This window comes from Apodemus sylvaticus, chromosome 10 (assembly GCF_947179515.1).
Source record: "Apodemus sylvaticus chromosome 10, mApoSyl1.1, whole genome shotgun sequence".
Classification (NCBI taxonomy): Eukaryota; Metazoa; Chordata; class Mammalia; order Rodentia; family Muridae; genus Apodemus; species Apodemus sylvaticus.
Window position 1 is genome coordinate 97,604,649 of NC_067481.1, and position 27,980 is coordinate 97,632,628.

The 27,980-nt window shown below is 47.8% G+C and overlaps 2 protein-coding genes across 10 annotated transcripts; one reads left to right on the plus strand and one right to left on the minus strand.

The window, feature by feature from the left end:
- Nucleotides 1–570: 570 nt before the first annotated feature.
- Elob (elongin B) lies at nt 571–5,934 on the plus strand. Of its 2 annotated transcripts, none has more exons than XM_052196677.1 (4): nt 571–645; nt 750–884; nt 2,372–2,477; nt 5,743–5,934. In XM_052196677.1, the coding sequence occupies exons 1-4, from the start codon at nt 643–645 to the stop codon at nt 5,871–5,873; spliced, it is 375 nt and encodes a 124-aa protein (XP_052052637.1). In that variant the 5' UTR covers nt 571–642; the 3' UTR covers nt 5,874–5,934. The 2 variants fall into 2 exon arrangements, with proteins under 2 accessions (XP_052052637.1, XP_052052638.1); XM_052196678.1 differs by having other exon boundaries at nt 5,761–5,934.
- Nucleotides 5,935–5,999: 65 nt separating this feature from the next.
- On the minus strand, nt 6,000–27,504 carry Srrm2 (serine/arginine repetitive matrix 2). Of its 8 annotated transcripts, none has more exons than XM_052196670.1 (15): nt 27,296–27,501; nt 23,731–24,001; nt 22,761–22,868; nt 22,416–22,580; nt 20,911–20,988; nt 20,459–20,521; nt 20,014–20,046; nt 19,710–19,760; nt 18,942–19,034; nt 18,056–18,248; nt 9,033–15,607; nt 8,031–8,318; nt 6,827–6,940; nt 6,593–6,697; nt 6,000–6,482 (listed from the first exon to the last, which is right to left on the minus strand). In XM_052196670.1, exons 2-15 carry the CDS (start codon nt 23,970–23,972, stop codon nt 6,473–6,475), a joined length of 8,118 nt encoding a protein of 2,705 aa, XP_052052630.1. In that variant the 5' UTR covers nt 23,973–24,001; nt 27,296–27,501; the 3' UTR covers nt 6,000–6,472. The 8 variants fall into 8 exon arrangements, 7 of the variants coding, with proteins under 7 accessions (XP_052052630.1, XP_052052629.1, XP_052052633.1 ...); XM_052196669.1 differs by having other exon boundaries at nt 6,593–6,700; XM_052196673.1 differs by lacking the exon at nt 23,731–24,001 and having other exon boundaries at nt 6,593–6,700.
- Between the last annotated feature and the right edge of the window lie 476 nt (nt 27,505–27,980).

Consider the following 27,980-nt stretch of genomic DNA (forward strand, 5'->3'; position numbering starts at 1 on the left):
TGACGGGCCCCAAAGCATGGCTGAACTGGATTTAACAAACCCTTAGTCCCAAGCCTGAAGCTGAATGAGAATACAAAGTGGCCCAAAATTGTACACCATCTCAAAATGGCTGTAAAGTTACCCCCTCACAATCCCTGCATGAGCTTGACCCATAAATAAATGTGGGCTGGATAGATGGCTCAATGTTTACAAGGATTGGCTGCTCTTGCAGGAGTTGGCTAGGTTCTATTTCCAGTACCCCACATGTCCAGAGGACCCGACGCCCTCTTCTGGCCTCCCCAAGCATTGCATTTAACTGGTGCACAGGCATAAATGTTGATAAAACACTCAGATAAAAATTTTTATGGCAGATGTATATAAATAGCTCTCCGTGACTCACTCTCCACGCCCCAAAGCAAGCCAAGCTTGCGTCACGGACCCGCGAGGGCCACAACATATAACCACCCAGACACCGAGATGGCTGCCGCGCACAGGAAGTGGCTTCCGGATCGCTTAAGATGGCGGCGACGGCGTGGGAGGGGCTGCGGGATGAGAGGGGCGGGGCGGGCGGGGCCGCGCAGAGGATGCTGGGTCACGCTTGGCCTGCCGGGAAGGGGCGGAGCGCGGCCGCGCCGGCGCGTCGAGCCAGAAGCAGCCGCCGGGATGGTGAGCGGGCGCGGGGGGGAGGGGCGCGGGGCCGGGGGCGGCGGGGGCTCCGGGGCCACGCCGGGGGCCGCGGGCTAGCGCTGACGCGGGCCCGCCGTCCTCAGGACGTGTTTCTCATGATCCGGCGCCACAAGACCACCATCTTTACGGACGCCAAGGAGTCGAGCACGGTGTTCGAACTGAAGCGCATCGTCGAGGGCATCCTCAAGCGGCCGCCAGAGGAGCAGCGGCTGTACAAGGTGCGGCGAGCGGGCGTGGCGGTTGCGCGCGTGGGGGCCAGGCAGGGCACTTAGCAGGGGGGGTGGGGGTCTCTTGATGGTGCGGAAGGGCCGGCAGCATTGGGTCCTCGGGCAGCCGCCCCGCCCTGCCAGGCCGCCTCGCTCAACGGTTGGGGAAACCGAGGCCTGGATAATCTTAACGCAGCCGAAGGTCGTGGTAGAGCCAGGGTTTGTTCCTGGCTAGGCCACCTTCGGCCTGCCGGGAGCCCACTGTCAGACGGTGGGATCGAACTCGAGAAATGCAAGTGTTGTCTAGAAGATAGGTCAAGATCCCACCAGTGAACCAGTGTTTACCCTCGCCAGTCTCCCGATGTTCTAGAACCTCCTCGCATTCAAGCTCACCTTTTTACTTCAGAAGCCGGCTCCAGTTTTCAGTAAGCTGGGCTGTGAAGTTGGATCCTCATGCCCCAAATCCCACTCAGGCTCCCCAGAAGCACGACGTCAGTAACCTAAGTGCATTGAGCTAGTCCCAGCTGCAAACGGGAGCTAACCTTTTGCTCCAGATTAGAGCCTGGATTCCTGTCTCTAAAGAGTTTTTCTCTCCGGTACCCACTAGGTTTTTCTTGAAAGATCCTCCTGCTGTTCTAGGAACCACGTAGTGCTCTTAGTGCTGGTTTCTGTGCCTCTCCAGGTTATTAAAACTTCTGGCTGCTGGGCGGTGGTAGCGCACGCCTGTAATCCCAGCACTCTGAGAGGCAGTGGCAGGTGGATTTCTGAGTTCGAGGTCAGCCTGATGTACAGAGTGAGTTCCAGGACAGCCAGGGCTACACAGAGAAACCCTGTCTCCAAAAAACCAAAACAAAACAAAAAAAACTTCTGGCTGACCAGTGAGTTGGGAATTCCAGTAATTCCCATTTTAAAGATAAGGTTGATTTTAAAAGAAAGGGGTGGGGGGACTTGATAGGAGTCAAGAGATGTAGCTCTATTGGGTGTTAACATAGCCAGCATGGAAGCCTAGGTTAGATTACCGGTCTGGAAAAACCGGGCAATAATCCTATTTGGGAGGTAGATGTAGGAGGATCAGATTTTCAAGAACAAAATACTGTATGAGATCTTTTCTCCAAAACAATCCAACTATCTTTTCAAGTTAGATTTATCTAGAGAGCTTGGAAAAGCCAGAATGCAGAACCCCATGAGTTTTATTTATCTTTTTGGTGTGGTATCTGCTCCCACAAAGTCCAGGTGCTTTGGAGGCCAAAGGGATCGTCATATCTCATGGAATTGTGAACCAAACTGTATGGGTACTAGAAAATGTCCTTGGGATTCTCTGCCAGAGCTTTTAACTGCTGTAAGCCATCAGTGCAGCAAGATTTGGAAATTCTTAGATGTAGTCCTGGAATATGTGTTTTATACTTAGGGAAATGATTCTCCTTAAGTTCTTGACCAACAGGCTGTCTTTGGGACCTGTTCCTTTAGGACCTCTCCCTTAACCCTGCTTCTCTCTTCAGGACGACCAGCTCCTTGATGATGGAAAAACTCTGGGCGAGTGTGGCTTCACTAGTCAGACCGCACGGCCACAGGCCCCAGCCACAGTGGGCCTGGCCTTCCGAGCAGGTAAGTTGGATAATCTGGATGGTAGCTAGCATCTGGTAACATCCAAAGAAGAGAAACTGTGGAAGCCTATACTGTTCTTCTGGGCTTTCAGGGAATGCCTTTTTAGTCCACAAAGATGTGAGGTATTTGTTTCCTTGTTAAAAAACAAAGCCATAGGAATTGGAGACACAAACCTGAGCAATTTAAGGGCAACTTTTCCTGAGGAGTTGGGCTCCATTCTAGGTCAGAACTGTAATTCTATGTCGGGGGGGTGGGGGGGGGGTGGGGGGAGGGGGGCTGGGGGGGAGGGGACTGAAGCCTTCTTCAGTGTCTTCAAGTGCCAGGCGTGTACACAGAGCAAACTTACATGCAGATAAAAGGCCCATACACATAAATCATTGTAAAATATTGGAACACAAACAGGTGTGGAAATTAAAGATGGCGTGCAAGTACCTGGTACCAGCCATATTTACCAGAATTTATGAGTACTTGGCCTTGTCCCACCTCATCTTTTTTATTAACTTTTTAGACAAGAGTTTATATAGTTTGGTTTTCTGTTTTTAGACAGAGTTTAGTCCTGGCTGACCTGGAATTTGCTCTGCCTTCCAAGTGGGATTAAAAGTATTCACCACTGAACCCAATTCACCTAATCTTTTCACAGTAGTCCTGTGAAGCCATTGTCTTCACCTTGCAGACTTTGAAGCTGGGACAATGCAGTGTTATGGATGACAAGCAGACTATAATGCACTTACTTGGCTGGAGCCAGATACCATGCCAGGCTCTGTTTAGCATATCATTTCTAACTCAGAGATCCACCTGCCTCTGCCTCCCAACTCCCAGTGCTGAGATTAAAGGTGTGTGCCACCACAACCAAACATATTGTGCCAGATTTTAAGGACAAGTGAAGCTAGCTGGGGAAATTAGATCCCGTTATACCAGTAGTGTATACCAGTTACGCAGTAGTGCATAATCCTATATTGAGGCCAACTTGGCCTACAGAGGGGAGTTCCAGGACAGCCAGGGTAATGTATAGACCCTGGCTGGAGGGCAGTAGAGATTTAATAATTTTATCCTTTGCCTCTGAGGGTTTTATTTATTTATTTGTTTGTTTATTTATTTATTTATTTATTTTGGATTTGGTTTTTTTCGAGACAGGGTTTCTGAGTGTAGCCTTGGCTGTCCTCTGTAGACCAGGCTGACCTTGAACTCAGAAATCCACCTGCCTCTGCCTCCCATGAGGAGTGCTGGGATTACAGGTGCACACCACCGCCTGGCACCTCTGAGAATTTAAATGGGGATGATCCTGGGACTTGTTTTCACAGCTGTGGACCCAGGGACTGTGTATATATGGAGAAAATGTAGAAAAATGGCTCAGCAATTAAGAATACTGGCTCTTGCAGGAGACCTGGGAACTTCCCGGTTCCCACATAGCAGTATACAACTGTCCATAATTTTGGTTCCAGAAAATCCAGTGCCTTTGATCTTCATTGGCACACAGGGCACACATACATGAAAGCAAAGCACTCTGACAAGAGGCTAAGATGGGGAAGTATACTTCTAGTTATCCTTTTTGTTTTTAAGTACATCTCAGGTCACCAAGCTATATTTAAGTATAGCCAATTGTCTCTGCCCCATCCAGCCTAGAATTCCCATCTCCACAGGCTCCCAAAACAGCTTACTGCAAAAATCCTTTTATCATCCTGAAAGTTATCTGCTGCAAGGTAACAGCCTGTGAGTTGGCATTGAGACACTTACAGGGCTGGTGAAGATGCACAAGCCAGATAGGTTCCCTTTTGCATGAGCTCTTGAGGTTAAAATACAGTTTGTCTGCTTCTTAAGCTAAGGTTGTGGTCTCTCATTATCAGCCTTTTTCTCCAAGCAGAATCTAAGATCCTGGAGGCTAACATAATTTTATAGCTATGTCAAAGCTAAGGGCAGTGACTTGTGTTTTCACAACTCCTGTTACCACATTAGACATGGACGAGACTCTAGACCAAAGGCTTTATTACCCGTCTGGCAAATAGATTGAGTTAATGACAGGATTTGCAGAAGCACTTCTGGAAGCAGGTGACACCATTAGGTTTCTGCACCTAATTAGGTTGCCTTCACTGCCTCTGCCACTCAAATGTCCATTTGCCAAACCTTCCTAATAGCAGTTAGTGTTGAGATGCTTGCTTTATCCTTCACTAACTGCTATTAGGAAGGTTTGGCAAATGGCATTTTAACTAGACCAGTAGCAGGAATGAGAACTATCACTGAAGATCTGTAGGTTTAATAAGTGATGGGTCAAGTTTGTTTTGATCTCCTCCCATCTCGTGCAGCCTTGGCTGCCCAGCATCTTGGAGTTCCACCTGCCTTAGTGCTAAGATTAAATGTGTGTACCACCACCGCTTGGCTGATGGTCAGTTTAACTTTATACCACTGGCATTTGCTCTTAATAGAAAGCACCTGGGTCTAAGCACTCACACAGCACCTTGTCTCTTTTTTTTTTTTAAAGATTACTTTATGTAAGTACACCCCAGAAGAGGGCATCAGACCTCATGGATAGTTGTGAGCCACCATGTGGTTTCTGGGATTTGAACTCAGGACCTTTGGAAGAGCAGTGCTCGTAACCACTGAGCTAGCCATCTTCTCTCTCTCCAGCCCTATCCTTGACTTCTTGATCAAGCCCCAGCTCTTTCCTCTCTTCTTTCCTAGTTTTTACCAACCAGTAGCATTGAGGGCCAGTCAGGAGTTAACAGGTGGACACAAACAAGCACAGGAGAAAAGACAAGAAGTGGGGGGTCATTTGTTTTGTATGATCATGGGCACTGGAAACAAATAGACCTAAAGAATTCTGAGGTGATAAAGATTACTTGCCAGACAGGCATGAAGCTGGGGTGGGGCGGGGTCTGATTTCCCCAGCCCAGCATTTAAAGAATCTAGGTATGACATATGCCTGTAATCCCCGCTGTGGCTACATTAGCAAATTTGAGGCCAGGGTAGGTATATGATCCTGCCTCAAAATAAGCAATCAACAATGGTAATATGTAGTATTCCCAAAGCAGAGCTCAGGCTTAAGTACTCTAAAGTGACATTTAAATTGAACTCCACTGAGTAACAGCAGCAGATATCCTTACCCAAAAGTGTAAAGGTTTTCCTTGTATCCTTGTAACAAAGTATTCGTAACAGTCAGTCACTTTGGTGGAGGGTCTTGGGGTCTGTAGCAATTACAAGTAAGTCTGCCAACCAAGGTGGGTTATGGCCTTGATAATGAAAAGTTGCTACCAGTGAATGATCTCTATAGCTCTTTTCCCTTCCACAGATGAAGCCTTTGAAGCTCTGCGCATAGAGCCCTTCTCCAGCCCTCCAGAGCTTCCAGATGTGATGAAGCCACAGGATTCTGGAGGCAGTGCCAATGAACAAGCTGTGCAGTGAGGGCCCCAGGCCTACCCCCTAGAAACCCATTCCCCCAATAAAAAAAAGATTTGGCTGTCTACCTGGCTGTTCTGTTCCCTCTTGTTCACAGGGTTCTTGCCACAAGTAAAGCTACAGACCAATTACTGCATTTCTCATTTTTATTTGACAGAAAAGTTGCTTTTGCTGTACAGATTTAAAAAAACCAAAATGTCTTAAGAAACAAAGTTGGGGGGAGAGGGTCTCACAACCTTGTCAGGGGATGCAGCAGGGCCAACCAACTTTCAAGACTTACCAAGTCACCAAGTCAAACCATCAGTCACCCAAGAATTCTAGCTCCCTGGATCATCACAATCTGAGGCCTAGATGTCCTGAGCTGTGCCCCTCCCTCCCTAAACACACTCCCTCCCACTCCAACCCCCCAAAACACATGAACCAGGAAAAACTCACAGAGATCAACATTTCACAGGAACAAAAAAAAAGGGGGGGAGGGGGAAGAAGATCTCCCCTCAAGATGCTGCCAAGGCTCAAGGGAAGGCATACAAAGACTCCTCCCATGATTCTTCTGGGAAAAACTGAGGAATACTCATGTTTCCAGAGTATGAGGTGTGGAATCCAGATTATGGAGACCTGGAACAGAGAAAACTTGTCATCAAGTTTGGCTTTTTGGGTCACTACAAATCTCCCTGTCCCAGCTGACTTCTAGCTCTCAGAAGAGCCAGACTTCCAAGGAGACACACCTGGAGGAGCGGTGACGATTAGACCGGGGACTAGGTGTCTCCTTCCTTCTCTTGTGGCCAGGAGAATGACTGTCCCCTCGCTGGCCTCTCCAGGAAACTCGCTCACTGCTACAAGAGAAGAGAAATTAGATCCCAGAACAGTACCAAAAAACTTAAGTTTTGCCTACAAATTAATGGTGGCTAAATGAGCAACCAACAATGAGGTTGTCAGCACTTGCTATAGATAGGCCCTACCTCTGTTGATCCCTTGGTGAGGGTTGGGGCGAGGGCTGTCTGCGCTCAACAGGTGAGTAGCTGAGGGATCGAGAATCCCGGAGGGAGTCTATAGGCTTCCGGGGACTGCGAGACCTAGGGAGCAGAGTAGGCCTCTATAGCACCACATCCTCTCAAACCCACCAGCCAAGCATTCAGGACCACCCACCCAGGTCCTGACCACCAAACCTCACACCACACAGGGCCAGCCTCAGACCCACCTTTGTCCGCACTCACCCATCCGCCCGCACACCATCCACCGAGTGCCCCAGTGGACAGGGCACAGGGTGCAGCGGGGGATGCAAAGATAAAAGAGTCCCTGCCCTTGGAAGAATTTTGTTTGGTAGTAAAGGTTAACAATGAAGGCACACTGGCCCCCTACATAGGAAACAGCCCAGCAGGATGGATATGCGTGGGCCTGGGGATCCAGAGCAAGGATGGGGACCTGGGCAGGACAGGGAAATGGCAGGGCAGTCTTCTCGGAGGTGCTGTTTGAATGCAGTCTTGCAGAACGAGTTCACCAGGCAGACAAGGAAATCCCAGGCAGAAGGAACAGCATGTCCAAAGGCATGGGGCTCTCCTTAAGACTGCAAGGCGCTGGGTATGACCGAAGAACGGGGCATGTGTGGGGGGCGGGCAGAAGGAGCACAGGGCGGGCAAGGGCAGCTGGTGAAGAGCCTCACACGCCATTCCCGCAGAGGTGGCACTTTATCCTGCAGGCCACAGGGCGTTCCGGAAGGATTTGTGGAGTGAAGGGAAGTAACCAGATGTGCGTTTTAGAAAGATCCCTCTGGCTACGTGTGGTAGAGAATGGCGTGGAGGCAGGGAGACAGGGAGGAGGCTGTGGACAGAGTCGGGAGAAGATGACGGTGGCCAGACCAGAGCCCTGCAGCAGCAATGGGGAGACTTAGAGCTAGAATCTCTGGGACCAGGCTGCTTGTCAGGGGAGGGGAGAGGGAGGAAGAATCCTGTGACTTCCCAGATATGGCCTGGGACACCTCAGTTGGATAGTGCAGCCCTTGACCAGAACACAACACTCTGGGAGGACGGGAGGAGTCCGGCACTCCTCCCGTACAGACAGACACAGACGTCCACACGAGGCACCCCAGCAGGAACCTCACCCAGGGTCCCTTTCCTGGAGAACTCACCCCAACCCCCCTTCCACAAAAGGCAAGAAAGCACTCACCTCCTCTCGCCAGGGGGTGGCTTCTTGGGGCTTGCAGGTTTGGGTAATGCCTGAGGGCCAGGCTTAGCAGGGGAGGGGGAGGAGGAAGAAGAGGAGGAAGAGGAGGAGGAAGAGGAAGAAGAGGAGGAGGAAGAGGAGGAAGAGGAGGAAGAGGAGGAAGAAGAGGAGGAGGAGGAGGAGGAGCTGGAACTGGAGCTGCTAGAGCGCCTCTTCCTTTTGGCTGGGGTTGGTTCCTGAGGACGACCCTCTCTAACAGCCTCCTTTGGGACTGGGGTGGGACTGGGAACCCTGTGAGAGAAGAAAGGTGTCACAAGGAGACAAGATGCCCCAACCCCAACCCTACCTTCCTTGGCCTGGAGGAACGGCAGTGGGGGAGGGGTGCCTAAGAAAGGCCCTGGGAAACCACGGAAGGCAGGCCAGTGAGCACTTCTCTGGAGCAGTGGCACAGAGCTGACCAAACCTCTGCTAACACAAGCAACAGGCTGGGGCCCGAAGCACAAGGGATCAAGGTTAAACCTCAAGAATGTCCCTGAAGGATTAAGGCCCCTGGACTCAGATGTGGAAGCTGAAGCTGGGTGATCTCCTTCCTTGGAGAGCCGCAGCTTGGGGAGGCCCCTGTGAGTGCAGGTTGGCTGGGGAGGGGCCGTCCTGCCTGGAGGCAGGGAGAGGGATGGGATGACCTCTGAAGATCCTTCCAGCCCAGGGAGTTCCTCTTGAGGTCTAACTGCCATCCCTCCTGCTGTAAAATTAAGTCCATTTCCTCTAGTTCTGTCCTCTGTAGAGATGGAAAACTTATCATTATCCTCTGGAGAATTAACCTTTGGAGACTTTTACCTGTCCCATTCCTCCCCACAAAGCCCCCACCCAACATTCTTTCTACTCCCAGCTTGAAGGCCAAGGTGCCCCGTACTTTCTCAGTCAAGTCCTTTTGACAGTATTTCTCCCTCCCGACAACCCCCCTCATTATAAGTCCCTTCTCCCTAGATCCCTTAATTCCCTCACCTTTTCAATGCCACCTCAGGTTGAGCAGGAAGGCTGGAGCCCTCTGAGTCACTAGAACTGGAGCCAGAGGAAGAAGAGGATGACGATGATGAAGATGAGGAGGAGGAGGAGCTAGATGATGATGAAGAGGAGGAAGAGCTCCGACGTTCCTTAGCTGGTTGCAGAGCAGCCAATGCAGAAGGCTGCTGGGCCCCAGTAGAGGCAGGTGGCTCCCCACCTTCAGCATGGGACACCCCAGGGGCAGGACCAGAAAGCATGCCATTGTGGTCACTAGCAGAGGATGTGGACTTCGCTACAGTCCCAGATGAAAGGGACTGAGACCCTGCTACAGGAGTGGTCTGGGCAACTGAACGAGATTGGTCTGAAAAAGCAGATGGCACGGGGGACCGAGGCCTATCTTGTGCAGGGGGGAGAAGAGATTGCGAGGGAGCCTGGCCCATTCTTGAAGCAGGGGAAGGAGCTCGCTCACGCTCAGAGGTCATTCTAGACTGGCTTGGGGCAGATGGTGGTGTTCTGGACCTGGCTCGATCAAGCAATAAAGGTGAGGTTCTGCCACTGACACGCTCATAAGCAGAAAGGGGCACCCTGGGACTGGTGAGATTTGCACCAGACAATGCTGGAGCCATCCTGGAACTAGAGAGATTTGTGGGAGCCAAGGCTGCAGGGGTTCTAGAGCCAGCAATATTCACAGGCGCTGTGCCATGACCAGATCGAGGGCCCACCAGGTTTGGGGGAGTTGGAGCCTGGGGTGTTCTGGAACTGGAAGGATAATTTGCAGCAGTTGGAGGTGTCCCAGAGCCTGAGAGACTCAAAGCTGCTAATGCAGCTGGCGTTCTAGCTCCTGCTAGGTTCACAGCTGAAGCTGCAGGGGTTCGAGGATCTGCTAGGTTCACAGCTGAAGGAGCAACTGCTGTTCTAGGGCTGGCTAAGTTCATGGCTGCTGCAGCAGCTGGTGTTCGGGAGTCAGCAAGGTTCACAGATGCTGGAATAGCAGATGTCCTAGCACTAGCAAGGTTCATAGCTGCTGCAGATGCTGCTGGAATCCTGCTGGCAAGGTTGGCAGCTGGGGCTGTTCTAAGGCTCATGAGAGGTACAGGAGCTGGAACCTGGGACATTCTTGCAGCAAGGCCAGCAGCAGACATGGACGGAGGTGGCCGGGCAGTGCCAAGACTGATGGCTGTCAAGGCAAGTGCAATTCTAGACTGAGCATGGTTTTCTGGAACAGATGATCTTGGGTGATCAGGAATCCGAGGACCTGGACCATCCATCATGGAGCCACCAGTTTGCTGTAACACAGACATGGGTGTTCTAGCACTTCCAAGGGGTTCAAGCATTCCAGGTGATCTACATCGGTCAAGAGGAGTTGGTGACATGCTAGGACGACTAAAGCAACTCATTCTAGAGCCACTGAGTGCTACAGGAGGTGTCCGAGATCCAGAATGATTCCTTGTTGCTGGAGGAGTGGCAGACCGTGAACGATCAGAACTACTTCCAGATGCAGACCGCCTACGGATGGCTGGAGGAGATCTTGTTAAGGACCGCTTGCCTCGAGCTGCCCTAGGGGTACGAGACCTAGAACGGCGGCGAATAGCAAGTGGTGAGCGGCTTCGAGAGCGCTTGCGTGGCAACAGGGGTGTCCGAGACCTAGAGCGTCTCCGAATCACTGGAGGAGTTCGAGACCTGGACCGGCGTCTTGTCACTGGAGAGGTACGCGAACGAGAACGCCTACGGGTAACTGGAGATGTTCGAGACCTTGATCTTCTCCGGGTGACTGGAGATGTCCTGGATCTTGATCTTCTTCTAGTAACAGGTGAAGTTCTGCTTCTGGATCGCCTCCTGGTTACTGGTGGAGTCCTAGACCTGGACCTTCTGCGAGTCACTGGAGGAGTCCTAGAACGAGAGCGACGGCGAGTTGTTGGTGTCCTGGACCTCGAACGACGACGAGTTACTGGTGGTGTTCTGGACCTGGATCGCCTTCGACTCACTGGGGATGCTCTTGATCGAGATCTACGCCTATTCACTGACCTTGACCGTCTCCTACTCACAGGTGAAGTGCGAGATCTGGACCGACGTCGGCTGATCAGCGGTGTTCTGGACCTGGATCGCCGATGAGTAGCTGGTGAGGCCCGAGATCTAGAGCGCTTCCAAGGAGCTGGTGATGTACGTGAACGAGATCGTTTGCGACTGGTCAAGGGTGTCCGGGAGCGGCCTCTTCTGCGTCTAGAGGAGGTTCGAGAACTCTCCTGTCTGGTAGGTGATCTTGAATGGTAACCAGAGCCACCCCTCCGTCTCCGAGTAACCCGTGACCTAGACCGGCTCCTCTGTCTTCTTCGCGATGTTGACTGAGATGATCCAGATCTATCTCGGCGTCGGGTTGTTCTTGTTTTTTCTCTACGTGAGCGGGATCGGGACCTTTGCAGTCCACGAGGTTTTGGTGATGGAGACCGGCCCCTCCTTGAAGTTGTCTTGGTACGGGGAGAAGAAACTGAGCGCCTCCTCCGTGAAGACCTTGACTTTTCAGTTGGCTCTGGTGAAGATACTGAAGGGCTTCTTCTGCGTCTTGGTGGGGTTCTGGAGCGGGTTTCTGGTGATGAGGAGGCAGACCGGCTTCTACGAGAGACTCTAGTCTTCCTGGTTAGCTCAGGAGATGATCGAGAACTCCGGCGTCGAGGTGGTGTGCGAGACTTTGTCTTTGGCTCTATTGAGGATCTGGAGCCTCTTCTAGCAGTTCTGGATTTGGGGGCGTGTTCTGGAGAAGACTCAGAACTACTGCTTCCTTCAGGGGAAGGGCCTCTCTCTTTGCTTGATGAACCTGATCTACTACGCCTGGGCAGGGCCCGAGGAGCAGGTATCTTGTGTTCAGGAGAAGAATCAGTACCACTCTGAGCCCTCTGCAGCGCTCTCGGCTTATCTTTAATTTCAGGAGATGAGCCAGACCTACTGAGCCTGGGAGAGTGCCTAGATTTGCTGTCAACCTCTGGAGATGATGCAGAGTGACTCCTCTGTCTGAGAGGAGTTCGAGTCTTGGGTTTAGAATCTGGAGAAGAGTCTGACTCACTTCTTTCCTGTGGGGATGCACTGGGTTTTCCATCAAGCTCTTGGGAAGACCCAGATCGGCTTCTTTGCCCGGGAGAGGTCCTAGCCACAGTTTTTTGTTCTACTGATGATTCTGACCCACTTCTTTCTCTCTGAGGGGTGACACTCTTGTTGTTGCGTTCTGGGGATGATGGAGAATGACTTCGGTCTCTAGGAGTCTGAGGCAATGCTTTTGGTTCTGGAGAAGAGTCACATTCACTTCGTCCCCTGGATGGGGTTTGAGGTGTATCTTTGATCCCAGGAGAGGACCCAGATAGGCTATGCCTAGAAGGAGTCCCAGACCCATCTCTAAGTCGTGGAGAAGACCCAGATCGGCTTCTCCTAGATGGAGTTCTAGGTAAACCATCTTTCAGTTCAGGAGAAGATGCAGAACTACTTCTCTCTCTTGAAGGTGTTCTTTGTTGTACAGTCTCAAGTACAGGTGAAGATACACTCTGATTTGAAAATATTCCTACCTTTTCCACTACTTCTGGGGATAACTCAGAACTGCTGCGCCTGGAGGACCTCGTTGACTGTTCTTTCGTGTCCAGAGATGGATCTACCTCTGTTTGATTAAGGAATGGTCCATTCAATTCTTCTTTAACCTCAGGAGAAAATCCAGTATTTACTTCTGAAACGGGGCCTGAGTTTCTAAACTCTAAAGATGACTCAAAACTATTCTCCCTGGGGGGAGAATGAGACAGTTCTTTATGTTCTGGAGAAACTTGTGGCCCACCCCAACATGAAGCCACTGCAGGGATTTCTGCTGCTTTTGAAGGCTGTAACTGGCTTTGGTCAAGAGCAGACAATACAGCAGGCCTTTCTTCTATTTCAGGAGATGACTCAACATTACTTGCAGGCATTTCTTTATGTTCTGGAGATAAACTGGGTAGAACTTGGCTTATAGGTTGCTCAGATTTTTCTACTTCCATTAATTCATCTTGACTTGAATTAGGTAACAAACATTTTTGGTCTCTTGTGCCTGGAGGTGACCCAGCTCCACTTCTTTCTTTTAATAGTACTCTAGGTGAGTCTTTCAGTACTGTGTAAGACTCAGGCTTATCCTGTATGGGACTAAATTTGTCTCTTGGTATACAAGATGATGCAACATCCTCTTGAATTAAGCTTAGTCTCTCTTTTGATTCAGAAGGCTCCAATCTGCTCTGTACCAGAAGAGATTTAGAGTCTACTAAAGGATATAGGCTAGAGTCAGGTTTAGTTATACTCTGCTCAGGAGACACTCCTGACTTCAGCTTTGGATCTGTTGCTATTTCACTTTTATCTTGTTTTACTGGTGATCTGGCTGTCAGCTCAGTGACTGGAGATGAAGATCTGGAAAGGCTACCCTTAGGAGATGTTTGAGATTTGCTCTGCAGCGATGGAGATTCCAAGTGTGTCTGCATAACTTCTGGACTTGAAGTATCTGGCCAAGTTTGAGTGTGTCCTTTCTGTTGCACAAATGAGGAGCTAAAACAGCTCTCTCCTGGTGATATATTACTAGGTGTTACACCTGGACAGAGAGAAAAAGATCCAGAGCTTCCTGTTGGTGGTGAATCCCTAGACTTTTGGGGACAAGGTGACTTTGATTCAGAAAGATTTTGATCTGGTGGAGTCTGGAGCATGCTTTTTGGATAAGGCGACGTAGATCCTGAGTGTCTCAGTGGTGTTCCCAGTTCCATTTTGGTATCTGGTGAGGAGGATCTAGACCGGCTATGTCTAGAGTCAACCTTGGGGCAGGGAGATACTGATCTGCTTTTCCTCTGAGGTGTCCTAGATGTTACTCTACTAGGACTTGGAGAAGAGGAGCTAGAATGGCTTCTTCGTCTTGGTGATATTACTGTCTTCACTTTGGGTTGTGGAGATGATGACCTAGATGGGCTCTGTCTTGGAGGTGTGCTAGATTTCAGTTGAGGAGAAGACCCAGAGCAGCTTTGTCTTGAAGGGGTCCTTGATTTCCCCTCACCATCAGGTGATGATTCAGAATGGCTCTGTCTCTGTGGTGTTGCAGCACATTCATCAGCCTGCATGTTTGTTACAGACCCCGGTCTTGGTGGTGTTCCAGATTTTACTTTAGGCTGAGGAGAATTTGAATGACTCTGTCTTGGTGGTGTTTTTGACTTCTGTTTGGGTGGTGAAGAACCAGAACGACTTCGTCTGGTCGGTGTCTGTGACTTTTGTTTAGGACATGGAGAGGAACCTGAAAGGCTTCGCCTCAAAGATTTTGCTTTGGATCGTGGTGAAGAAAGAGACCTGCTCCGTCTTGAGGAAACATGAGACTTTTTCATATCTGGGCTTGAATTGGATCTGCTTCTCCTCTGAGATGTTCTAGATTTGTTCTTCCTCTCTGAGGATGAGCCAGATCGTCCTCTTCTTTGTGGTGTTCTAGAGTGAGATCTCCCACGTCTCACAAGACTTCTACTGCGAGATCGTCGTCGGGCTGGTGTTCTGGACCGTGACCTCCCTCTCCTGGCTGGTGTTCTAGACCGTGATCGACCGCTTCTTCTGGCTGGCGTTCTAGACCGTGACCTCCCTCTCCTGGCTGGTGTTCTAGACCTTGACCTTCCGCTTCTCCTGGCTGGTGTTCTGGACCTAGACCTACCACTTCTCCTAGCTTGGGATCTACTTCGAGACCTCCTTCGAACTGGTGATCGTGTCCTAGACCTGCGCCGAGCTGGTGTTCTCGATCTAGATCTGCCCCTGCGAGCTGGTGTTCTGGACCGAGACCTACGTCTGGCAGGTGTTCTGGATCGTGATCTCCTCCTGGCAGGTGTTCTAGACCGAGACCTACCCCCCCTTCTGGCTGGTGTTCTAGACCGGGATCTGCCTCTAGTGGCTGGAGATCTAGAATGTGATCTGCCTCGCCGTGCGGACCTAGACCTGCCTCTTCTCTGGGTATTTCTGCTCCTGGACCAGCCTGGCCTCTGCGGAGACCTTGATCGGCCTCGCCTCTGGGGACTTCTAGATTTTCCCCACCTCTGTGCAGATCGTGACCTTCGCCACTGAGGAGACCGGGACCTGGAGTGACCTCTCTTGGTGGGGGTTCTAGATCGAGATCGTCCCCTCTTAGTGGCAGGGCTACGAGACCTCACTGCTCTATGAGATGGGGTATGAGAATGAGATTTATCCCGCTTTGCTCTGCCATGTGAGCGATTTTTAGATGTGGGTGAAGAAGAAATCTCTCGCCGGGACCCGGGAGCTGGTGTGGGTTTAAGACTTTCAGGAGAAGAGCTGGCGTGACGAGAAACTTTGGTAGGTTGAGGGGATGGTGGGCAGCTCTCTGAGGAAGATGACTGGGGAGGTTTCTCAGGAGACTTAGTTGGTGAACAGCCCCGGGTTGGGGAAGCCTCAGATGAGGGGTTAACTGGCTCCTGACTGGACGGGATTGCTGCAAGGGGTCTTGGGGAGTCGTCATGTTGCTCAACAAGGAGCGGGGTGGGGGCAGGTAGTTCTGGCCCTGTGCTGCTCCTTTCCGGAGAGGGACTAGGTCGAATTGCAGATTTCTAAGAGTGAAAAGAAAAGTAGGAATACTAATAAAATACCAAAACTTAATTATCACCCACAAGATATGAACAGTTTTTAATAAAATTTTACTCTATATATACCTCTTACACCAACCTTTCCCTACCTATAGTTAACACTCAGTAACACAACAATAGGCAATGCTTAGTGGGGAGCAAGTAAGATAGCTTAGTGGGCTACAAACCATTGGGGCCATGTAGTGGCAAAGAGAAAACCTACTCTTCAAAGTTGTTCTATGACCTGTACATGTGCACCTATCGTTTGCACACACACAAAATAAATGCATTTACAATGAGAAAATAAGTAGCAGGGGGGAAACCTGACCATATAGACAATCTTTAACCTCAAATAATAATTCAGAGAAAAGAGAAAAAAATTAAGACAATGCATTACCAACAAAATACCACCTGTCCATCTTACAGATAGCCCTACCTGCATTTTGCATACTGAAGTTACACATGGGCATTCAGTCCTCATATTAGCATACCAATTACTTGCCTACAGAGTCATTTCCCAGTTTTTTATTATCTTCCTTCTAAATTTTTTTCCCTTTGTGCAGTTCTCTTAAATTTATTCAGTATATGTTATCTCCATTCCATTTTTTTTCTTTTCAAGTGAGTCTGGCAGTATGTATGGGTTACAAATGAACACTACCACACCACCCAAAAAATTAGACAAAAACAAAGAAATTTGGGTGACAATAACTGTACACCCAAATATGTAAATTAAAATATCACAAATGGGAACAAGGTTTTAAAGGAGTATGATTTGTGTTAAAATTTACCAAGAGGGGCCTGGCATGGCCGTATAAGCCTTTAATCCCAGTACTCGGGAGGCAGAGGCAGGTGGAGCTCTGTGAGTTCAAGGCCAACCTCAACTATGTAGTGAGTTGTAGGATACCCAGGTATGAAGACCCTGTCTCAAAAACAAAAATACTAACAGCCAATGAGATGGCATTTGCAACATAAGCCTGGTAACTAGAGTTCAATCCACAGAACACATATATAGTTTGTCCTTTGACCCCCCAAACATACTAACACATTTGGCTCCTCCTCATACATACAAAATTAATTCACAGGAAGAGGCCAAACCATAAAAACACCTTAATTAGAGAAAACATCATAAACACCATAGCAAGCAGCTAAGTTTTCTAAGATGACCAAATTTGTAACTTATCTTTAAATGAGACACCATATGGAAGATAAGTTACAATAATTAACAAAACCAGTAGAAACAATCATCCACAGAACTAGAATAAAGGATATAAAACAGTAACTACTAAAAAGATCATTCCTTCTTTTCAGATTGGTGGCATCAAATTAAAAGACTGAAAAACTTAACTCATGACAAGTATACAATAAAAAGGAAATAGAGGTCGGGCGGTGGTGGCACACTCCTTTAATCCCAGCACTTGGGATACAGATGCAGGCAGATTTCTGAGTTTGAGGTCAGCCAAGAGGCCAGCCTGATCTACAAGAGTGAGTTCCAGGACAGCCAGGACTATACAGAGAAACCCTGTGGCCAGGGGGAGGGGGGGAGGGGAGAATACAGATACTTTAAATAGTAAAGTTAAAGTAATTTTTAAAAGACCTTGTTGGATAGCAGCAAGATGACAAAAGAAAATGTCATCCTTTGTCACAAGTAGCAGTAAGGCGCCTACTACCACCTTGAACTTTGACTAGTGGCAGATGTGGGGGTACTCGGCCAAACACAAGAAGTATTAACTGGAGTCCAAAGACTAAGTGAGACAAAGTACTACCATTCCTGGGTGGATGAGGCGCCTAAAATTGTTTATCACAGATTCAGACATGAATTCTTTGAAGGAACAACATCTCAACCCAAGAGGGCAGCCTTAGCTGTTGCAGCATCCAGTTCACCTTGATGATTTCAATCAGTCATAAAATAAATGCTCTGGTTTCAAAAAAAATAAAACCTTTTGTTTCATTGTATGGATATAAACAAATTATTGATATAAAACCTACTAATATCCACTGAAGTTTCATTCTGAAAACTTCACAATTTAGTAGGTCATAACTCCTAAGTACTTTCAGATGTGTAAACTGAATGAAAAACATAGGATTAGGACTATTTCTCAGCAATTGTTTATAGAATGTTTATAGATGGACATCATGCACCACTAAACTTGTCCATGTTGCTGAATTCTAATTCAGAGAATTCTCCTTTCTCTTGCTTACACTATTGGTCTGTTTCTCTGAAGCCACCACCCAATCCACTCATACACACCCACACACACTCTTATTGCTGTCTATAGCTGCTTGCCAACCTTGATCTCAAACCTGACCATAATCTAAAGGACACGATTTTGTCTTAATAAGCTACTCTACACTATTTACCACACTTGCCCATTTAAGGCACATCCCTGAGTAAATCTCTGCAACCCAATAAACACCTACCAACTCAGAACATACCTCCTTCTTATCTTTGTCTTCATAAGGACTGCTAGCTTGCTTTGTAGAGGGAGCTGGGCTACTAGGCTGTTGTATGTTGGTGGCACCTGGTTCAATAGAAGGTGCATCTCCCTCCCCTTGATGCCCTGAAGCAAGGGGAGGACTTTGCCCAGTCAAGGCTGTTGTATGAGTTTTAGCAGCAGCACTTCGAGACCTGTGAGTTAATGGAGGGCAGGGGAAACCAGGAAAATCAGCTCAAGGAAGACTAGAAAACCCCCTCCACCCCCAATTGGCAATCCACTTTTCTATAAGTAAAACCTTTTTCCAAAACAAAAACAAAAACAAAAAAAAACAAAACAAAACAATAAACAAAAATACCTTCTTGGTCACACAACTCAATTCATTTTCAAAAATACATAATATACAAGTCCTTTTTTGTTCTATCTCTTCCCAGGGATAATCCCAAATAATATAAGTCCCTCTACCCCATTATTCACCACCCTCCAACATACCCAAACCTTCCACCCAGGCCCTTCCCTACCCACTTCATTCACAACTCACCTCTGAGCCCACCTCCTTCAGGAAGCCTTCCCCGATTAAGGAAGCCAGGGTAAGGACTCCTTCCTCCCCCAGACACCACCACACCAGCAAACCACCCCCGCCCTATTCTGGCAGTCCATATACATCATAACAAACAAAAAATAAAAATAAAATAAAATAAAAAAGACAAGGGGAAATGTATATGTCTGTCCATCCTGTTGCTTTAGCCTGTCAGCTCCTAGAGGGCAGGGACCGTGTCTTCGGAATGGTCTGTGCAGCGCCTAGCACACCGTGGGCGCTCAATAAATATTAAATTGATTAACCCATCATTCCCCTCTCCCTCCATTCCTCCTGGACTACCCCTTACCGACTACGGGAAGTATCAGAGGAAGAAGCAGAGTCAGCAGAAGTTGACCGATGAGCTCGCCGGCTCTTAGGAGCTGGTGTTGTACTTCGAGACCTAAAGGAAAACCACCACAAAGCTCAGGAGACTGTCATACCTAGCATGAATCCTCCAAACTTTTTAAAAACAAAATTGGCTGGGCATGGTGGACCCTGCCTTTAATCTCAGGACTTGGGAGGCAGAGTCATTTCAATCTACGGGGGAGGCCAGCTTCATCTACAGCATGGTTTCTATAATAGAACTACATAAAAAGACCCCTCTGTCAAAAAATATTAAAGTTTTTTGAAAAATTACATTTAGTAAGTTAGCATGTAGAAAGAAGTCAGAAGACAAGTTATAGGAGTTCATTCTCCCCTTCTACTACCTAAGTCCCAGGGATAAAACTCTGGTCTTATGCTGGGCGGTGGTGGCGCACGCCTTTAATCCCAGCACTTGGGAGACAGAGGCAGGGGGATTTCTGAGTTCGAGGCCAGCCTGGTCCACAGAGTGAGTTCCAGGACAGCCAGGACTACACAGAGAAACCCTGTCTCGAAGAAAAAAAACAAAAAACAAAACCAAAAACTCTGGTCTTTAGGTTTGGTAGAAAGGGCCTTCGCTCTCTGAGCCAGAGAACCCACTCAATTTTAGTTTTTGCGTTTTCTTCTTCAACACCCCAAATATCAGTCCTTAACTATCAGTCAGTCAATGGCACAATTGATTCCAAGCCTTCCCCAAGGGGCCATTTACACTTACCGTTTCCTCTTCTTGTCCTTTGATTTACGTTTGCTCTTTGGAGTAGGAGACCTAGAAAAGAAGGAAATGTTTAAAAAGTTATTTCTAAATTAGTAATAAAATCTGAATAGAAGTGAAATGGAAATAACAGCCCGAGTATTAAAACAAGTAGGTTAAAGATTGTGCTCTACTGAAAACAAGAGACGGGTGGGGGAGGGAGACAGACACATCTTACAGACCAAATATAGTGTAAAAGTCATCGAACAGTAACTCACCACTCCCATGTGCCACTATGTCTCCCCTAAGAACCAACAAGCTTTCTTACCTGTGTTTTCGTTTCTTGGACTCAGATTCTGACCTGTTTGTGAAAAAAATACAGAAAATCATTAACCCACACCTACCCTTCAACTTAAGAGCTACCTCCAATCATCCCCAAGTACTTCCACCTTAGCCAGAGGTGGTGGTGTAGGTCTTTTTTTGTTGTTGTTTTTGTTTTGTTTTGTTTTGTTTTTTGAGACAAGGTTTCTCTGTATAGCTCTAGCTGTCCTGGAACTCACTCTGTAGACCAGGCTGCCTCCCAGAGTGCTGGGATTAGACTTGCGCCACCACCGCCTGGCTGGTGGTGTAGGTCTTTAATCAGCAGAGGTAGACATCTCTGCCAAGTTAGAGGCCAGCCTGATCTATATTTTGAATTCTAGGACAGCCAATACTATGGAAATACCCTGTCATTTTAAGAAACAAAACAGCAAAAAGAACTTTTCACCTCATACCTGTGCTTCTTCTTCTTTGAACTCTTCTTCCTCTCTCGTCGAGGAGAACTGCTCTCTGACCTGCTAAAATGGGTTCAGAAGCAAGTCATTCTACTTGGCTTTCTTTCTGTCACACCTATAATTCTCAAAAATGCTTCAAAAGCACCAGAAAAAAAATCTAGTATCATCAACAGCCACACTTAATTCACTTTCACATTCCATCAATAAACATTTTAAAAAAAAAAAAAAAATCAAACCTAAAAGACTGCTACCTTTTTTGGCTGGGTTACAGAGTCCATCATTTCCCACTAAGTACACACATTTCTCCTCAGCTGAAACCTAAAATGTAATTCTGTCCCCTTCAACTGCCACTGCAATTTGATTCTCTGCTACCTGAAAGCAAACTCAACTTCCAGAAGTCCAACAACAGGTAGTACCCCTTGGATACTAGTATAACTTTCCAACCAACTTACCGTCCTCTATCTTTCTTCTTTTTCTTCTTCTTTTGCTTTGGAGTTGGTGAACGAGAACTGCTGGTCTCACGAACAAGGCTAAGAAAAGACAAGAGATTCTAGGTACCAAGCAAAACAAATTTCTTTAAAACATTTCACCCTAGAGGCTGGAGAGATGGCTCCAGAGATCCTGAGTTCAATTGTCAGCACACACAAGATGGCTCACAGTAATGGAATCTGATGCCCTCTTCTGGCATACAAGCTCTGTATGCACAGAAAGCACTCATACATAAAACAAAAAACTATTCAAATGAATAAATATACTACCCTACCCCAATGAATATACTTGCAACAGTTCACTGGTAACTTTCACCTTAGGACATGCCAATTTTTTTGTGCTTGAAAACTTCAGAACTGGGCTGGAGAGATGGCTCAGCGGTTAAGGCACTGACTGCTCTTCCAGAGGTTCTGAGTTCAAATCCCAGCAACCACATGGTGGCTCACAACCATTCGTAATGAGATCTGACGCCCTCTTCTGATGTGCCTGATGACAGTTACAGTGTACTTACATATGGTAATAAATAAATCTTTAAAAAAAGAAAACTTCGGAATTAAAAGGATTTAAATTTGCCAGGTAACGGCGATACACACCCTTGATCCCAATACTAGGAAGGCAGAGGCAGGTGGATCTCTTGAGTTTAAGAACAGCCTAGTCTACAGAGTGAGTGCCAGGACAGCCAGAGAGAAATCCTGTCTTGGGGGAAGATGTAGGTCCTGGATGTGTGTGTGTGTGCATGTGTGCATCTGCATTTTAAGGTAGGTCTCACTACATAGCCCTGACTGTCCCTGAAATACCTATTGCAGAGCAAGATGGCCTCAACCCACAGAGATCCTCTTGCCTCTGCCCCCAAAATGTTAAGATTAAAGTCATGTTGTCACCTAGTTTTACTGTTTGTTTTGATACAGGGTCTTACTATGTAACCCTGGCTCTACTGGAACTGGAGTACTGGGATCAAGTCATGCATAACATCCAGCTTAAATAATTTTTTGAAAAAAAAAAAATAAAAACAGGGGCTGGAGGGATGGATAAGCAGTTAAGAGCACTGGCTGCTTTTTTCTAGGTGTCCATTCCCAGCACTAAGGAGACTCTGAACCATCAGTTACTCTAGCACCAAGGAATCCAATGCCCTCTTCTGGCCTTCAGGGGCACCAGGGACATGGTACAAAAGCATACATACATATTTAAAAAAAAACTGACCCCAAATAAGCTAGGAGTCGTGGCAAATTAATGTCATTAATCTCAACAGCTTAGATCACAGTTAATCTGTTATCTCACAGTTAAATCTCTGTGATTTAAAGGCCAGCCTGTTCTACATAGTTCCAGAGACAGCCAGAGCTACATAGTGAGACTATCTCAAAAAACAAACAAACAAATAAAAATAAAGCTTGAAAATAGTCTTCTAGTAACAATATATAATAGAGTATTTTTAATCCAGAAAGCAGATTCAGGCTTTTCTCCTGAGTACCTGTATGGTTTAGGAGGCTCAGGAGCTGTTTGCTTAGCTTCTCGAGCACGTCGCTGAGGATCAAAAGAACTGCCATCCACATAGGAATCACTGATGCCAAAAGCAGCACGGAGTCGTTCATTCTTCTTCTCATTCAATTCTGCCAACTGATGGGTCTCAGTTACCCTGAAAAGAGCAAAGATCAGAGCCCTAATTTAGAACTCAGTTATGAGGAAGAATCAAACAGCTAGTATAAGGACTAAGGAAAATGAAGGCAAAACTGAGTCCTACCCAGGTAAAGAGAAAAGGCAGCAGTAGCTGTAACTGCACTGATCCCAAAAGAGGAACAAAGAGAACAACACTCACACTGGCCTCTGCCCTGGGGTTTCTTCCTTGCCCCCAGGGTTCACATCCTTTTCCAGCAACATGAGTCGAAAGGTCGCCACTTTTTCCTGAATTTGCTGTTCTTCGTACCTGAAGGATAAATCCCTTCAAGGTTAAGAGCATGACAGGAGTTACCAAGTCCCAACTGTTAGTTGCTTCCTTTCCCAACAGGGTCCTTTTTCCTTCTCCATGCACACGTTACTTTGTACTGTCACTCAAATAGTTCCTTAAGTTTTCCTGATCTTTCTCTAAGACATTCCTTCCTTCTCTACACTATGCTCTCTAGAACAGTGGATTTTAAACATGCTACACAATTCAAGTGCCAAGAGAGGACGGCTTGCTGGTAGAGTTCCCAGTGTTCCTTCTCAACTTCAACAAGAATAGATCTTTTATTTCCTGGGACTTCAAGGAAGACAAAAATGTATAAAAGGATACCACTGCTTCAGTTTGAAAACCACTGCTCTAAACAGTTTTCTGCCTGAATGTGCTCCTTTTCCAAAATTTTCACTTCTCTGACAACTCATGATATCCTCTATTCAAATTCTCTTTCAATTCCGATCTTCTGCCTTTGCCACCTTCCACAGCCGCAATCCTTCAATCCACCTACCTTTCTCTTCCTACCAATAACAACACCTATCAGGTTACCTAGCTCTTCTACCTTATGTTCCTTTCCCCACACAGCACATTTTCGTTCATTCATGTTCCCCTTCCCCTTCATAAATTCAGCTAAGTAATTCACACCCCCTTACACTGCTATTAATACTCCAGAAAGTTTCCTTGACATCCCACTAAGAACTGACCCATGCCTCTTCTCAATTCTTCAAGCTCTCTTTCTTCCTTACAACTCCTCTTTAAGACTTTCAACCAGCTCTAGTTTCTTTACACATATCCCACCTAACACCCAAACTAAGCACTCAGTCAGTGCTTGGCTTCACCCCACCCATTCCCTCACCCCTGCTCTTCCATCATCTCCTCCAGCTCGAGGCATCGCAGCTCCACGCGCCGCTTGCGCTCGTGGTCCAGGATGTCAGGATTAGGTCGCTTCACCAGGGCAGCCTCCAGGCGCCGCAGTTCCTCCTCTCCCTTGTAGTCAGGCCGCTCACCACGGCGGCCCCGCACCAGGGACAGGTTGCGCTGAACGTAGCCGTTGGTGCCGCTGCCCCGGGGCGTCGGCAGCCCGATCCCGTTGTACATGGCCCTGTGCCCAGGGGGCACCACCGCTCCTGAGGGGGAGCGGGGAGACACCAGTCAGGCTCCTGACTCCAATCTAACTACTTACCACATCTCCCACATCCCTGGCTCTCTTACTTAGCCCTTAGTTCAACACTTAGTCTCACACTGCCATCTCCACTAGCAAAATGTTTCCTCATTCCACTAGTCTACAAACAAATCCCTCCCTTTATCCTCCCCACACTTCATCCTTTCCACTCACCATCTACCTTTAAGCCCCTTTTCACAATGTACTTTCAAATTCTAAGCCATCCTTCTTTCTACTTATATTTCCTTTCTCTACTCTAAGAAAAGATTCTGGTTTCTCTCCAATCTCTCTTTATTCTTTAGCCACAATACACACAAATAGTATCTTCACCAAACACTCTGACTGTAACTACTACTGGTAACCAAGTCCTCCAAATAGCACAACAAACACCACAGATCAGAATCACCTAATAAAAGCCTAAGTCCATCTTCAAAGCCTCCTCCAATAAAATAAATATTTAAGCTAACTTGAACAAACACAAAATGGATTAAACAGTCCTAGGTATCTAAATATGTAAACTGGCTAGTTAACATACACCAAGTGTCCTATGCAGTCTCATACCCAAGCTACAGGCAAGCAAGCACATCAGAAACACAGAAATCATGGACATGTAAGTTTATACTTCACATGGGGAACGTGAGCCATCTCTTTTGATTCCCACCAACTACAGTGATTTTAATATTTTAGTTTCCTTCCCAGTAAGATTTATCACATGGCTTACAGCTCCTCCAAGTCTGGCTAGCTCTTGTTAAATACTACGTTTTCAATTCAGTCTAAACACAAATTCTTTCTATTCCAACTGTCCTCATACTTTCTCTACAAGTACCTAGAAATGTTCAAATTCCATACCTTTAATATAAAAGTGTTAATTTTCAATCAATCAATCAATCCCTGTTCTGGCACTTCATTTTTTTCTATGTCCTACTTTACTCTCCAATTTAACACTGTTTTCCTGTAAGGTTCTGACCTTCTCATGTTGTTTCAAGCTCAGCTGTATTACACATTCTCTATTCCCTTATCACTGTATGTTTTACTTTTTTTCCCTCCAACATATTTTCTCCAAAATAGGTTCTCAAACATGGGTAAGAAAACTAGCATCAACACACACACACACACACAGGGGAAAGCAGAGGTTAGTAAAAGCAGATGGAAGAGATGGAGCTGGATGAAATTCCTTAAGTAGTACCAGATCAATGCCCAGATTAAAGCAAAACAACAAAAAACAGCAAAAAACGCTGAAGTAGCCAGGTTCTGGTGGCACTGCCTTTAGTCCCAGTACTTGGGAGGCAAAGATAGGTTGAGTTCTAGGCCAATATGTACTTCCAAGGCTACATAGAAAAATCCTAGTCTGGGGGTGGGCGTGGGGACATGTGACCAAAGTGTAGAAAAAAATAAAAGATGTTGAATTAAAGCAAATACCCAGATGCACATTTTTGCCCTATGCCATCCTCAGGCCTAATCTAAATTCTACTCAATCTCAACAGCTAACACAAGAGAAAACTAAAAGCAAGAAAGGTAAATCTAGGAGAGTCAAGAATAACAGATAAGGCTAAATCTAGGAAATGCAAAACCTTTTTACAGCCAAAAAAATCTAATGTTTCTGTAGTACCTTCCAGTAACCACTCTTAATAGTCTTGAAATAAAGAAACCAATCCTTCCTTCCTCGCTCTAAATCTAGGGCTTATATTGCTTTCTCATCTTGTGTCCTTTGCAAAAAGATTCTAACAGTCCTTCTAACCATTTACTCATACTTTCACCATTTCACACAAAAATCCTCCCACACCCTACCTGAAGAATGAAAGCTAAGCACAGTGTATCAAAATCACAATTTTGGAGAATTTTCAGGGAAGAACTAAAGGGGGAGGGGGAATTTACATCCCAGGATCCAAAAAACGGTGGTCAAAACAGTAAAGGGAAACCACAACTACCAAATCCAGGAAGCAGTTTTAAAACAGGTGCCCAAAACAAGCCTTTCAAAGATCAGATGGCAAGAAGGAAAATTTATCAGAATGCCAAAAGAGATAGAAATTTAGTGAACTAAAAGAATACAGTAATGATCAAGGAAAAGGACGTTAAGTAAAAATATAAAGAACTCAGAGCTGAGACACTATTAACCATGAAACATGCAAGCTACAGTATTAATCCAGGAAGAGACCTAGCCCAAGCTCCACTCTCACGGAGAAAATGCAATCGTTTCCTTTTGAATCCTTAATTCACAGGTATCTTAAAAAAACTGTAAAATGCAAACAGCATGGAAGAATTTCATCCCCAAGTAAAGGCTGACACAAGTCAGGCTATTAAGTCAAGAATTTTTTCCCCATCGAAACGCTCCAAAAGGCTCCCTAGCTTTAATATTTGAGGAGACGTTTTTTAAAAGCAGGTTAGGAGCCAGACATGGTGTCTCATACCTTTCATCCCACAGAGGCAGGCATCTCTCTCGAGTTCAATGCCAGCCTGATCTACACAGTAAATGCCAGGACAACCAAGACTAGTTTGAGGTCCGAACTCGTGAAACCAAAAAGTAAAAAATAAATAAGATAGCAGGGTTGGAAGGAGCACACTGGTCTTCCTTAAGCACGCGGACGCAATACTTTCGCGATTTCTCTTACTTTCTAATCGGGGATTCCTCCCCCACCCCCGCCACCTCACACACACTCATAGCCGCTGATACCACCAAGGACGAACCGATTCAATCCCGGCCTCCGCAAGTTCAAGGCCTCCTCCCGGCGCCCACAGGGCAGCCCTGCCTATTTTCGGCCTTGAGGGTGGGGGAGGGGGCCGCGCGGCGCCCCGCAGGCTGTGCGGCTCTGGCCGTTTCCCGGGCCCCTAGCAGAGGCCGGGGACCCACGCCAGGGTCGATCGAGTGGAGCTACCGGGAGGCCCGAGGCTCCGGCTGCCGCCCCCTCCCCGCCACCTAAAAGACGGAAGAGGGCGGCCGCGGAATGATGGCCTCCTCAGCCCCAGGTAGAGCAAGGGCGAGAATCGGAGCCTCGCGCACTGCTGTCTCATCGGGGGCGCGCGGACGAGAACAGGCGGCCGCGCGCGCCGTTGTCATGTGGGGGAGGGGAGGGGGAGTTGGAGGCCGCGCGCGACGGGAACCGCGGGAGGGGGAGGGGAGGAAGGTAAGAGAAGGCTCCGCGCCGGCCGAGGCGACGAGCACGCGTGCGCGCGGCGGCCTGGGCCGTTCTCCCCGCGCTCTGGCCTCCAGCCGAGCCCGCCGCCCCTCCCCCACCCAGCTAGCGCGCTCCCTTTCTCTCACCGGCCGCCGCCGCCTCCGGCCGCCGCCTCTGAGACAGAGAGGTCCTGCCGCAGCTGCTGCTTAAGCTTTCGAATCCCTCGGAGCCTAAAGCCGCCGCCTCGCCGGTCCGCCCGCCTCAGCCGCCGCCGACGCCTCCTCGCTTCCTCAGGGGCCGCAGCGGGCTTCGACTGCGCCACTCGCACCCCGCCTGGGCAGCGTTGCGCGTCAGCACGACCTAGTGCGTCAGCACGCAATCACGAGAGCCGCTGAGCCCTCTGGGAACGGTAGTGCGTGTGCGCAGGCGTTAAAGCCTCACAGGGAAGCATAGTTTTCTTGGGCGCAAGGGACATTCGACTGCGAAGTCGAAAAACCCCGAGTCCCGTCGGGCACTGCGGGGAAAGGCGTGGCCCCGCACCGAAGCTGCAACGTTTGCTGAAAAAACATTTCTGTAGGATGGGGGAGGGGCATGGGAACCGCAACCCAGGACAGCCGAGAGTAGCTCTGACGCGCTCCTTCCGCGCACAGAGTTCTGGGAGTTGTAGTTCGGTTTTGAAAGACTAAAAAGATCGCACAACGCCTCCACCAGGAAGGGTCGCCATTTTGTGTGCCTGTGCTGGGCGGCAGTGGCTCAGCCGCTTTACCTTTTCGCGGTGACCGCGGTGTTTTTTTAACGAGTACGAGGTCCCACAGCACCGAGTCTTCCTCT